The following is a 12,392-nucleotide window of genomic DNA, read 5'->3' as shown; positions in this document are numbered from 1 at the left end:
TAATAAGTGAGCTTTGTAGGGGGTAATCTCTGGTTCTACTGAACCGATTTTGAAAATTCTTTTACCCGTAGAAAGCGACGTTATTTGTGAGTATTACAGGATATTTACACTCGTAATACATTTTATGCTCGTATCGTCACGAGAAACCGCGTGGTTCCGCCAATAAATAATGTGATAGATACCTCAGTGAAGACAATGTCGCCCGTACGTTTGTACTCGTCGCTCCTGGTGACCACACGCACGCATTCCACCAGATAGCGAGTGATCACCGGCCGCTGGTAGCACTGTAGCACCGCGAACCGCAGCAGGCTCAGACCTAAAACAAATATACGCAACATTTATCATAACTATGAAGTAAAAAAATTATTATATATGTTTATAAAATTGTGTAAGTTGTAGGATACAGAAAATCAATATCAAATAAGTAGTCGGTCTACCCAACACGGAAAAACATGGCATGGGGTCCATGCCATGTTTGCCATTTCCTCTTTTGAGCGCCTCATTTTTCATAGTAACACATCTAACAGTATTTTATATCATTGCCCGAATGTCATAAAATTATTAATTACACTCTCGTTCAAGTCGTCAATATTCTCTTTCAAATCGCTTTCATTTGAGACCCCACTCGAGTATATTTGGAGACATTCGGATTTTCTTCCCCACTTTCACCGCCACAACTTTTAAACGGCTCAACCGATTTTCATCAAACATGTCTAAGAACACTCGCACATAAGTCACCTTTCATACAAAACAAACTAAATTAAAATCGCTTCATCCGTTCGGGAGCTATGGTGCCATAGACAGACAGACACGTCAAACTTAAAACGCCCGTCTTTTTGCGTCGGGGCTTAATAAGTTTTGTAAGATATAATCTCTGGATCAACTGAAGCGATTTGGAAAATTCTTTTACCACTAGAAGCCACGTTATTTGTGAGTGTCATAGGCTACATATCCCCGTATTACCACGGGAACGAGAACTACGCGGTTGAAACTGCGGGGCGCAGGCTAGTCTTTCAAGAAAGCTTGTTGGACGGCTTGCATTATCACGATATCAAATTACACAAGTGTCTGTCCTTGAAAGCAATTAACATCATACATTAGTTTTAAGCCTAACTTACACGAGGAGAGTTCATCAAAATGCGAGCGACATCTTACTTTAAAGGAGTTTACTCCTTATGAATCGATTTTTCATATATAGCCCCCGGTATGAAGAGAATATGGGCAGTAAAATTCGATGAACGAATGATTGCGTTACGTTTTTTGTGCGCAACCAATTTGCGCACCTTTCACTTTTCATGCGTATTTAGATTTGTCTACAAATTCTCTTTCACTAAGATCAACGACAACTTAATACTTTTAGCTAAATTTTGTATAGAATTAGAATTAGTAGAATAGTTAGAAAATAGTCCACCACGCTGGCGCAATGCGGATTGGCAGACTTCACACACGCAGAGAACTAAGAAAATTCTCTGGTATGCAGGTTTCCTCATGATGTTTTCCTTCACCGTTTGAGACACGTGATATTTAATTTCTTAAAATGCACACAACTGAAAAGTTGAAGGTGCATGCCCGGACCAGATTCGAACCTACACCCCTGGAATCGGAGGCAGAGGTCATATCCACTAGGTAATCACAGCCAAATTATTCGGACGTAACCGATCTATAGTATTACATTATCATTGGTAGTAGGCCATTAAACTATGCTCATAAGTAGTCAATGAATGAGTCAAGTCTTAGAGCCGAGTTACACTGTCATAGTGTAAGCGAGCCTTAACACTGATGATTTTATTTATAGTCTATTTCCCTGTATGGGCGCAGTGTGTGGTAGGTTTGACGTACACTCAAGGGCATGCATGGACTGAGGAAGTTAAAGACTTCTCGATAGCTATAAGTAGTTGACCAATTGGCCATATATCTAAATTAATTATACTTATATTATAAAGAGTTTTACCTTGTCACTCTTGGAGACATCCCATAGTGTATGTAAGAGATGGTGACACAGAAAGACTTACCAAACTCCTCGACGAAGAGTGTCTTCTGTTCTGACAGCACCTTGTTGCACACCAGACAGAAGAGCGCCTCCTTGAGCTCTTCCTCCTTGTCACTCTTGGAGACATCCCATAGTGTATGTAAGAGATGGTGACACAGAAAGACTTACCAAACTCCTCGACGAAGAGTGTCTTCTGTTCTGACAGCACCTTGTTGCACACCAGACAGAAGAGCGCCTCCTTGAGCTCTTCCTCCTTGTCACTCTTGGAGACATCCCATAGTGTATGTAAGAGATGGTGACACAGAAAGACTTACCAAACTCCTCGACGAAGATTGTCTTCTGTTCTGACAGCACCTTGTTGCACACCAGACAGAAGAGCGCCTCCTTCAGCTCTTCCTCCTTGTCACTCTTGGAGACATCCCATAGTGTATGTAAGAGATGGTGACACAGAAAGACTTACCAAACTCATCGACGAAGAGTGTCTTCTGTTCTGACAGCACCTTGTTGCACACCAGACAGAAGAGCGCCTCCTTGAGCTCTTCCTCCTTGTCACTTTTGGAAACAGCCCATAGTGTATGTAAGAGATGGTGACACAGAAAGACTTACCAAACTCCTCGACGAAGAGTGTCTTCTGTTCTGATTGCACCTTGGTGCACACCAGACAGAAGAGCGACTCTAAGACCTCTTCCTCCTTGTTACTCTTGGAGACATCCCATAGTGTATGTAAGAGATGGTGACACAGAAAGACTTACCAAACTCCTCGACGAAGAGAGTCTTCTGTTCTGACAGCACCTTGGGGCACACCAGACAGAAGAGCGCCTCCTTGAGCTCTTCCTCCTTGTCACTCTTGGAGACATCCCATAGTGTATGTAAGAGATGGTGACACAGAAAGACTTACCAAACTCCTCCACGAAGAGAGTCTACTGTTCTGACAGCACCTTGTTGCACACCAGACAGAAGAGCGCCTCCTTGAGCTCTTCCTCCTTGTCACTCTTGGAGACATCCCATAGTGTATGTAAGAGATGGTGACACAGAAAGATTTACCAAACTCCTCGACGAAGAGTGTCTTCTGTTCTGACAGCACCTTGTTGCACACCAGACAGAAGAGCGCCTCCTTGAGCTCTTCCTCCTTGTCACTCTTGGAGACATCCCATAGTGTATGTAAGAGATGGTGACACAGAAAGACTTACCAAACTCCTCGACGAAGAGTATCTTCTGTTCTGACAGCACCTTGTTGCACACCAGACAGAAGAGCGCCTCCTTGTCACTCTTGGAGACATCCCATAGTGTATGTAAGAGATGGTGACACAGAAAGACTTACCAAACTCCTCGACGAAGAGTATCTTCTGTTCTGACAGCACCTTGGTGCACACCAGACAGAAGAGCGCCTCCTTCAGCTCTTCCTCCTTGTCACACTTGGACAGATCCCGTAGTGTATGAATAAGGACGCTGAAAGAAAAAAATTAACAAATTGATCACTTTCTTAAACAATTTATTGACGAACCAAGAGCCACTCGTCTGGTAACCGGAAAAACCTCAAACCATATCACAAAGCTTACAAGGTCAATTGGTAATGTTTATAACCACACAAGTAAACAAGTTACATGGCTACTAAAACTCAGGCTTCCTTTTAAGAGACAAAATCTAGGAGGCTACGCCGAGACTAAATCTAGAAGGACCATGCCCAACACCAATTTTTTCATTTACTTTACCGTAGAAAAATCTTTTTAACAAAAAAAATTTGACCAACTTCAAGATCACAAAAATAAAACTAAAAAGCGAAAGATAATATCGTATGTCCTGTGTTGGCACCGCCTTCAAAGTAATCAGAAAGTAGCTAATACGATGTTATTTTTGGAGGAGCGATCGGGCGGGAGCGACTGGCGATATAAGGCGCTCGCCGTACAGTCGGCTTTAGTGGTCTCGTGGCGTTCGAGCTGCCACAACTCATGTTTATTCCTTCATGGGTTACTTGGGATAGAATGGCTTGAGCAGTGAATGACGAGTGTTGGCATTTCGGAAGGGATACCTTAAACCTGAATCCGGAGTCTCTGGGACTGCTCAAGGTATTCTCTTCCATCTTAGGGTTTTGGTTACAGTGATTTGTTAATAGGGATGATGACACTTTTTAAATTGTATATAAATTAGGAGCATGCTAATAGTAAAGCAATTTTGTAAAAGTAACAGGGTATCTGCGATTATTACTTTCGGAGGTACAGGGATTTAAAGGGTCAGATTTGCGGCGCTGCCGCGGATCCCTGAAAAACGCCCCATACAAAATGGCACGAACTAATGACGTCGTAGGTAATGATAGTTAGATTTGTATGTGCGTTCAAACAAAATTACTAATATCTTTTTATATATACGTTTATAGTTCATATATTAAAAAATGTCACATTTAATGTTAGGAAGCTAAACTATATGAATTTTCATATAATTACGATAAAAGATTTTTAATAGTTTTTAAAATTTTATAATCTCATTTATTTTGCAAATATAATGCATATTTTGCAAATATATAAATTATTTAACATTGACCTTATTTACCCGAATGTATCATAAAAATCAATTTATTCAAACCTAGTCATCATCCCCATTAAGTTGTCCTGACAAATATTGTAACCACAACCTTTGTTCAACATTGGTTTTCTTATTTTTTTAATCCACTTCTGAGTAGTTTTGCTAAAAATTGTTTAATTTGGTCTTCATTGTCGAATGCTGTAATAAAAAAATACCTGTAGGCAGATTTTAGCTCCAAGCTGGCAACACTCAAGCACAGCCATTTCCTTTTCTCCTTCGACAGCTTACGTAGTTTCTCTCGAAAGATCTCTTTACAGGGTTTCAAAATTAACTGGCAACACTCCATTTTGGCGAATTGCTTCGCCAACTCCTTTTGGCGGTCTTTGTAGTTTTTCAGATTTTTGTACACTGTTCCGGGTGGGGTAATCTCCCCAAATTGTTGGTACGATGGTGAAGACATCACTGAGTTCTCGGGTGAGGTGATTTCCCCATACTGATAGGGTGGTGAAGTTCTTATTGAATTATCAGGTGGTGTGATTTCCCCAAATTGGGGGAAAATTGGTGATGCATTGCGTGCGTGAATTGGTAAAGATCTAGGGATTATTTCCATAAACTTTTCGAGATCGTCGTCCAACGATAAATTGGGGCTCCCTGGTGATGTGTCTATGGTTTTGTGGGGGGATTCCATGCTTGAATTTTGGGGAGAATACATAAAGCTGTTGACAGAGCTGGGTGGTGTTGGTAGTATGTAACGCTCCAACTCCAAGCCAACATTTTCGCTTACGTCATCAAATTCTTCATTCATGTCCAGATCTAGGAGATTTTCGGGTTCACTGGGTTGATGTGCTTGTGTAAGTTGATTTGTTTGGGCGAGTTGATGCGTTTGTGCGAGTTGATATGTTTGTGTAAGTTGATTTGTTTGGGCGAGTTGATGCGTTTGGGAGAGTTGATGTGTTTGGGTGAATTGATATGTTTGTGAGGGTTGATATGTTTGGCTGGGTTGGTTTAACCCTTCATCAACTTCAAATGGCAAAACACTTAGGCATTTGTTTATATCTTCTTGAGATAAGAAAGACAGGTCAATTTCTTCACAAGTTGATATGTTGATTGACGGTGGGAGTTGATCGTGTATTTTCGGCGGTGTGGGCACTGTGACGAAGTCTGTTTTCACGATCACTTGCCCGCCAGAGTGCATCTGAGGGTTCCGTATCTGCAAAAAATAATAATCAACACATCTATATTCTATACTAATATTATAAAGCTGAAGAGTCTGTTTGTTTGCTTAAACGCGCTAATCTCAGGAACAACTCGATTTGAAAAATTCTTTCAGTGTTACATAGCCCATTTATCGCGGTAGGCTATAGGCTATATAGTATTCTTACAGGAACGGGAACCACGCGGGTGAAACCGTTGGGATCTATTATATTAATATTAAATAATTTGTATTGATGAGAACTTTACATCAACATAGGTTGTGACTCATTGAGGGTCTGGTGATGGAGACGAAAGACACCTAAAGGATCTCCTGAATGGTTTACAGTAGCTACCTTGTGATTGAGCTTGATTCATTTGTATTGATGAGAACTTTCCACCTAGATGGGTTGTGACTGTTATTAAGGGTCTGGCGATGAAGACGAAAGGGGAACTCCTCAACGTTATCTATATTAAAATAAAATAACCTGAAGATTTGTTGATTGCTCGCCTGAACGCGCTAATCTGAGAAACTACTGGTCCGATTTCAAAAACTCTTTCAGTGTTAGATAGTCAATTTAACGAGGAAGGCTAAAGCCTATATATTATTCACGTATTTCTAACGGTAACAGGATCCACGCGGGTGAAACCACGCGGCGTCAGTTAATTTCTTATATAAGTAGTAAAAATTACCTCATATGGACGAATGGAAGCGGTAGCTTGCTTCGATTTTAATTTGTCGTTCCTGTCAGGACCCCTTCTGAGGTAAGCCTTCTGCACTTTCTTCTTTTTAGTCTTACCACCAATATCTTCTTTATCATCTTCCTCTTCTTTATCTTCATTTCCATCAGAATCTTGGGCTGAGTTATCAGCGAATCCACTATCTTCGGATGACTGAGAATCGATCCTCGAAGCCCTGTCTTCGCACACAATTTTAGTTGAAAACTTCTTCAATTCTTCATCGTCTTCTTCATCTTCCTTCTTCTCGATTACAAGTTGGTTGAAATTCTCCAGAAGTTCTGCGTCACAATCGTTAAGACTCGGCGTTGAATCTATTCGTGACTTTTTGTCTGTTTCTATAAACTCTTCTAACACTCCTTTCTCTCTTTCAACCTCATTTTGAAAATCGCAAATAGAGTCGTCGTCTTGGTCGTTGAGACCCGATGCTTCGTTATTCAGCCGTGCTTTCTTCTCGATTTCGAGTTTCTCCAACTTTTTGAGGAGATTCTCGAATGGCGCTTCCACGCGCATCTCATTTTGTGTAATCTCATTAATATTTGTTTGAATTTCCTCTGATTCTTGCTTTCTGTTTTTTGTTTGTTTCTTCTTGTCTTTCTTGTTCTTTCGGAATAGTGCGACTAACGGTTCCCATAGTTTTTTTCTGAGGGAGTTTTTGTTTTCCGCCATTGTTGTATTGTTTTCGCATTCCGTCATCGTTGTAGTGTTTTTACTTTCAGCCATTGGTGTGTTGTTTTGTACGGGGAACTTGGAATGGCACATAGTGAGCAGATTAAAGAGCTTCTAGTCCCTCCTGCATCTGTAACAAGTATTTCTTTATTAGTAACATTATCTGGATCATCATCATCATCATCATCATCATCATCATCATCATCATCATCATCAACATCATCATCATCATCATCATCATCATCATCATCATCATCATCATCATCATCATTATCAACCCATATTCGGCTCACTGGCATACAGGCATTTTAAAAAAAAAAAAAACTTTTCACTACTCTTGCTCAAAAACACTGTTATATTAACACACCACAGCGGGGTTAAACAAGCATTTCAGCCTCTAGGGGCTAAAGTAATTCTTTCTGTTTTATTTATTTTCATTTTTGTCTGTTACGAGTAAAACGAAAAAGGTTTAATTCGTTAATAGTATAATCATTCTAAAATAATGACGTCTATAAAACAAAGGAGGTTTTATTCGTAAATAGAATCATCATAGGTGGGTACGAGTACTTAATATTATGTAATGCCCTGATTGTTTGATTAAGAAAAAAAAAACATACATACAGCCGAACGTAGAACCTCCCCCTTTTTGGAAGTCGGTTAAAATTTTTAAATTGAAACGAAATACAGCGTTCTTGTCTGTGGAATGCGTATTTTTTTAATTTGATTATAATTGAGTTGCGAGCAAAAAGAATTTTAATATTGAATACTGTACTAAATTAGTTCATTTTCTCGCAATTATAGTGACAAGTATAGAGTAACACGCGGGGCTAAACCCATTATAAACTCGGATTTTTAGCGACCCTCGCCTTACGGCTCGTGCTTTAAAAATACTTCGTATATGATGGGACTTTTTAGCCCCTTGTATAACAATCTACTATTTTGTCCCTAAAAAATAAATAGAGAGCTGTAATAGACCAGTGGATATGACCTCTGCCTCCGATTCCGGAGGGTGTCGGTTCGAATCCGGTCCGGGGCATGCACCTCCAACTTTTCAGTTGTGTGTATTTTAAGAAATTAAATATCACGTGTCTCAAACGGTGAAGGAAAACATCATGAGGAAACCTGCATACATGAGAATTTTCTTAATTCTCTGCGTGTGTGAAGTCTGCCAATCCGCATTGTGCCAGCGTGGTGGCTTAAGGAGAGGAGACTCGAGCTCAGCAGTGAGCCGAATATGGTTTGATCACGACAGATGAGGGTATATATTTCTTGTGCCGGCTCTCATACTATATCGCGAATACGGTTAACAAGATAACTTTTATGGTAACTAATGAATTTACAAATTTTAAGGATAATACGTATTAAATCATTATTGCTATTATTAAATTAATTATTATCATTGTTGCATTAAGCTCACGTCGTAAATATATTATTTGTGATTCACTTGATGACCTCAAAGGGCAGCACCGATTAAAATTATATACTCAGAGGCACAATTATCCGCCCACTTTACAGCACTCGAGCGCATCATCATCATCATCATATCAGCCGATGGACGTCCACTGCAGGACATAGGCCTTTTGTAGGTACTTCCAAACATCACGATACTGAGCCACCTGCATCCAGCGAATCCCTGCGACTCGCTTGATGTCGTCAGTCCACCTGGTGGGGGGTCGGCCAACACTGCGCTTACTAGTGCGGGGTCGCCATTCCAGCACTTTGGGACCCCAACGACCATCGGCTCTTCGAACTATGTGCTCCGCCCATTGCCACTTCAGCTTCGCAACTCGTTGAGCTATGTCGGTGACTTTGGTTCTTCTGCGGATCTCCTCATTTCTGATTCGATCACGCAAAGATACTCCTAACATAGCTCGTTCCATCGCCCGCTGTGTGACACTGAGCCTTCTTATGAGGCCCATAGTTAGCGACCTCTAAGCATACTACATAGAAATCGGTCCCGATTTCCCTTCACTCGTACCGACAACGCTCCCTAGACGATAATCGTCCCTAAATCGTGAGCTCGCCTGAAGCAATGTTAGATTTAGGGTAGGTAATAATAAAAAAATCGGGTAAGTATCAAAATACTTGGACCTTGCTTACGAGATTACCGCCATGTGGAATGTTGAGTCAACTATTATTGTTCCGATAGTTGTTTCAGTCAATGGTCTTATAGCGAAAAGCTTCGACCAACACCTTAAGAAGCTTTCGCTTAACTGTTGGATCAAGAGTCGGATACAAAAGGCAGTGATTCTCGAGACGGCGCGTATTGTGAGGAGGTTCCTCACTCTGGAGCCCTGACCACCGGTTGCTTGAACACTCAAATGTCCCGCAGCTGGAGGGTTGATTTTTTTTTATAAATTTTTAATAGTGTAGTATTTTATATTTATATTGACATTGTTAAAAATTAAAAAAAAAGAACTAATAAATAAATGAGAGAAAAAAAAAACGGGTAAGATTTGTCAGGGTCCTCCCCACCACTGCCCCGATATTGCCACCGATTTTAGGGCCGTGTGTAGACCCTTTAACTGCCATAGTTTAGTATTATTAGAAAGCTGTATTAATTTTTTTTAAAATCACGTAAAATTAAATATTACGTGTCTCAAACGGTGAAGGAAAACATCGTGAGGAAACCTGCATACCAGAGAACAAAACTAGTCAGGCATACTCCGAACTAATATTACGTGAGTTTTAGCCGTGTTTCATAATCGATGGTCTCTCTGATTTTTTAGCAGATCGCGATAACGTAGACGATTTGAAAAACAGACAGGGGAAATATTCGTATGGTTTAGTAAAAGTTAGGACCCAATACATAACTTATATCTAACCAAAAAAACAGTGTGTAAATGAAAATTTTGAAAAATCCCAGAATGTCATGAAATTATTAATGGGGATGATGACTAGGTTTGATTAAATTGATTTTTATGATACATTCGAGTAAATAGGGTACATTGTTAACTAATTTATATATAAAAAGCTAAGATTATCTGGATATTTGCAAAATAAATGAGATTATAAAATTTCAAAATCTATTAAAAATTTTTCATCGTAATTAGATGAAAATTCATACAGTTTTAGCTTCCTTACATTAAATGTGACATTTTTTAATAAATGGACTATAAACATAAACGCACAAATAACAAAGATATTAGTAATTTTGTTTGTACGCACATACAAATCTAACGATCACTACATTACCTACGACGTCATTAGTTCGTGTCATTTTGTATGGGGCGTTTTTCAGGGATCCGCGGCAGAGCCGCAAATCTGACCATTTAAATCCCTGTAGCTCCGAAAGTAATGATCGCAGATACCCTGTTCCTTTTACAAAATTGCTTTACTATTAGCGTACTCTTAATTTATATACAATTTAAAAAACTTTCATCCCCTATTTTATCCTCTTGGGGATAGAATTGATCAAAATCCTTTCTTAGCGGATGGCTACGTCATAACATCTGCCTGCATGCCAAATATCATCCCGATCCGTCCAGTGGTTTGGGCTGTGTGTTGATAGATCACTATGTCAGTCAGTCACCTTTAAGTATATTTAGATTAGTCATAGATTACCAATAAAATGATATCACTGCTAATCATTAGAATTCGTTATCAATGTGTTATATTCAGAATTTTATCATTATTATCAAACATTATCTTTACTTATATTATAAAGCTGATGAGTTTGTTTGCTTGAACGCGCTAATCTCAGGAACTACTGGTCCGATTTGAAAATTTCTTTCAGTGTTAGATAGCCCATTTATCGAGGAAGGTTATATATTATCCCCGTATTCCTACGGGAACGGGAACCACACGGGTGAAACCGTGCGGCGTCGTTATCTGATAAAATGCATTTCATTCAGATTATTTATCTATACATTTTATAAAGTTCTATTTGTCTTTAAATTCAAAAAGTACCTCATCATTAACAACCCATCTTTCCCTCTCCTCTAAGAATGAGGGGTAAGGCTAATAGTCCACCAAGCTGGCCCAATGCTGATTGGCAGACTTCACATACTAATTAAAAATTCTTAAATATGCAGGTTTCCTCACGATGTTTATCCTTCACCGTCTGATACGCGTATATTTAATTTTTATTTAACATAAAATTTAAAATTCTGATAAGCCCCTGAAGGTCATGAAATTATTAATTACACTCTCGATCAAGTCATCATTTGAGACCCAACTCGAGTATATTTGCAGACATTCGGTTATTCTTTCCCAAAATTTATATATCTTCAAGAAGCATACTTTTATTGAGCCTAATATTCTTGAAGAGTGATAAAAAATGTATATATATTCAAGTAGTATACTTTTACTAGCGGACGCCTGCGACTTCGTCCGCGTGGAATTTAGTTTTTCACAAATCCCACGGGAACCATGGATTTTCTAGGATAAAAAGTAGCCTATGTGTTAATCCAGGCTATAGTATATCTTAATACCAAATTTCAGCTAATTCGGTTTAGTAGTTGAGGTGTGAATTAGTAACAAACATTCATATCATCAAATTCATCAGTTTTCGCAAATCTCGAGAAACCATGGATTTATTCGGGATAAAAAGTAGCCTATGTGTTAATCCAGAGTAAAATCCATTTCCATTCCAAATTTTAGCCAAATCGCTTCAGTAGTAGCGGCGTTAAAGAGTAACAAACATCCAAACATACATCCAAACATCCATACAAACTTTCGCGTTTATAATATTAGTAGGATACGGGGGTATTGTTCTTTTTATTTTTATTCTTTACAAGTTAGCCCTTGACTACAATCTCACCTGATGGTAAGTGATGATGCAGTCTAAGATGGAAGCGGGCTAACTTGTTAGGAGGAGGATGAAAATCCACACCCCTTTCGGTGTCTACACGGCATCGTACCCGAACGCTAAATCGCTTGGCGGTACGTCTTTGCCGGTAGGGTGGTAACTAGCCACGGCCAAAGCCTCCCACCAGCCAGACCTGGACAATATAAGAAAATCTCAACCTGCCAAGCCGGGGATCGAACCCAGGACCACCGTCTTGTGAATCCACCGCGCATACCACTGCGCCACGGAGGTCGTCAAATCTGGGTATATCTGGGTTCCCTGGGCCGGTTGGCATTTCAATTTCAACATTTCTTTTGATACAAAACACATAGTGATTATCTCGGTTTAATTTTTTCGAGGTAGGAATATGAGATTTAAATTCCGTCATATAAAATTTATATAGTCTATGTCACTCGCGCTATTATTACCTATCTTTTGACATCTCATTCATCAAAATCGGTTCAGTAGTTTAGGCGCTACGGTAGAACATACATA

The 12,392-nt window shown here is 39.5% G+C and overlaps 1 protein-coding gene across 1 annotated transcript in view; it reads right to left on the bottom strand.

Annotated features, from left to right (window-relative positions):
• The window catches only part of LOC128199673 (uncharacterized), a 40,587-nt gene that overhangs the window by 4,332 nt on the left and 23,863 nt on the right, over positions 1–12,392 (bottom strand). Inside the window, exons 2-5 of the mRNA XM_052890178.1 lie at positions 6,395–7,238; positions 4,726–5,720; positions 3,312–3,439; positions 183–316 (exon numbers count right to left, since the gene is read on the bottom strand). Of these exons, the coding sequence (XP_052746138.1) occupies positions 183–316; positions 3,312–3,439; positions 4,726–5,720; positions 6,395–7,201 (2,064 nt within the window). The 5' untranslated portion in view covers positions 7,202–7,238. The remainder of the gene's footprint in view (positions 1–182; positions 317–3,311; positions 3,440–4,725; positions 5,721–6,394; positions 7,239–12,392) is intronic.

This window comes from Bicyclus anynana, chromosome 27, assembly GCF_947172395.1.
Source record: "Bicyclus anynana chromosome 27, ilBicAnyn1.1, whole genome shotgun sequence".
NCBI lineage: Eukaryota > Metazoa > Arthropoda > Insecta > Lepidoptera > Nymphalidae > Bicyclus > Bicyclus anynana.
This window is presented reverse-complemented; position numbering and strand designations above follow the sequence as displayed.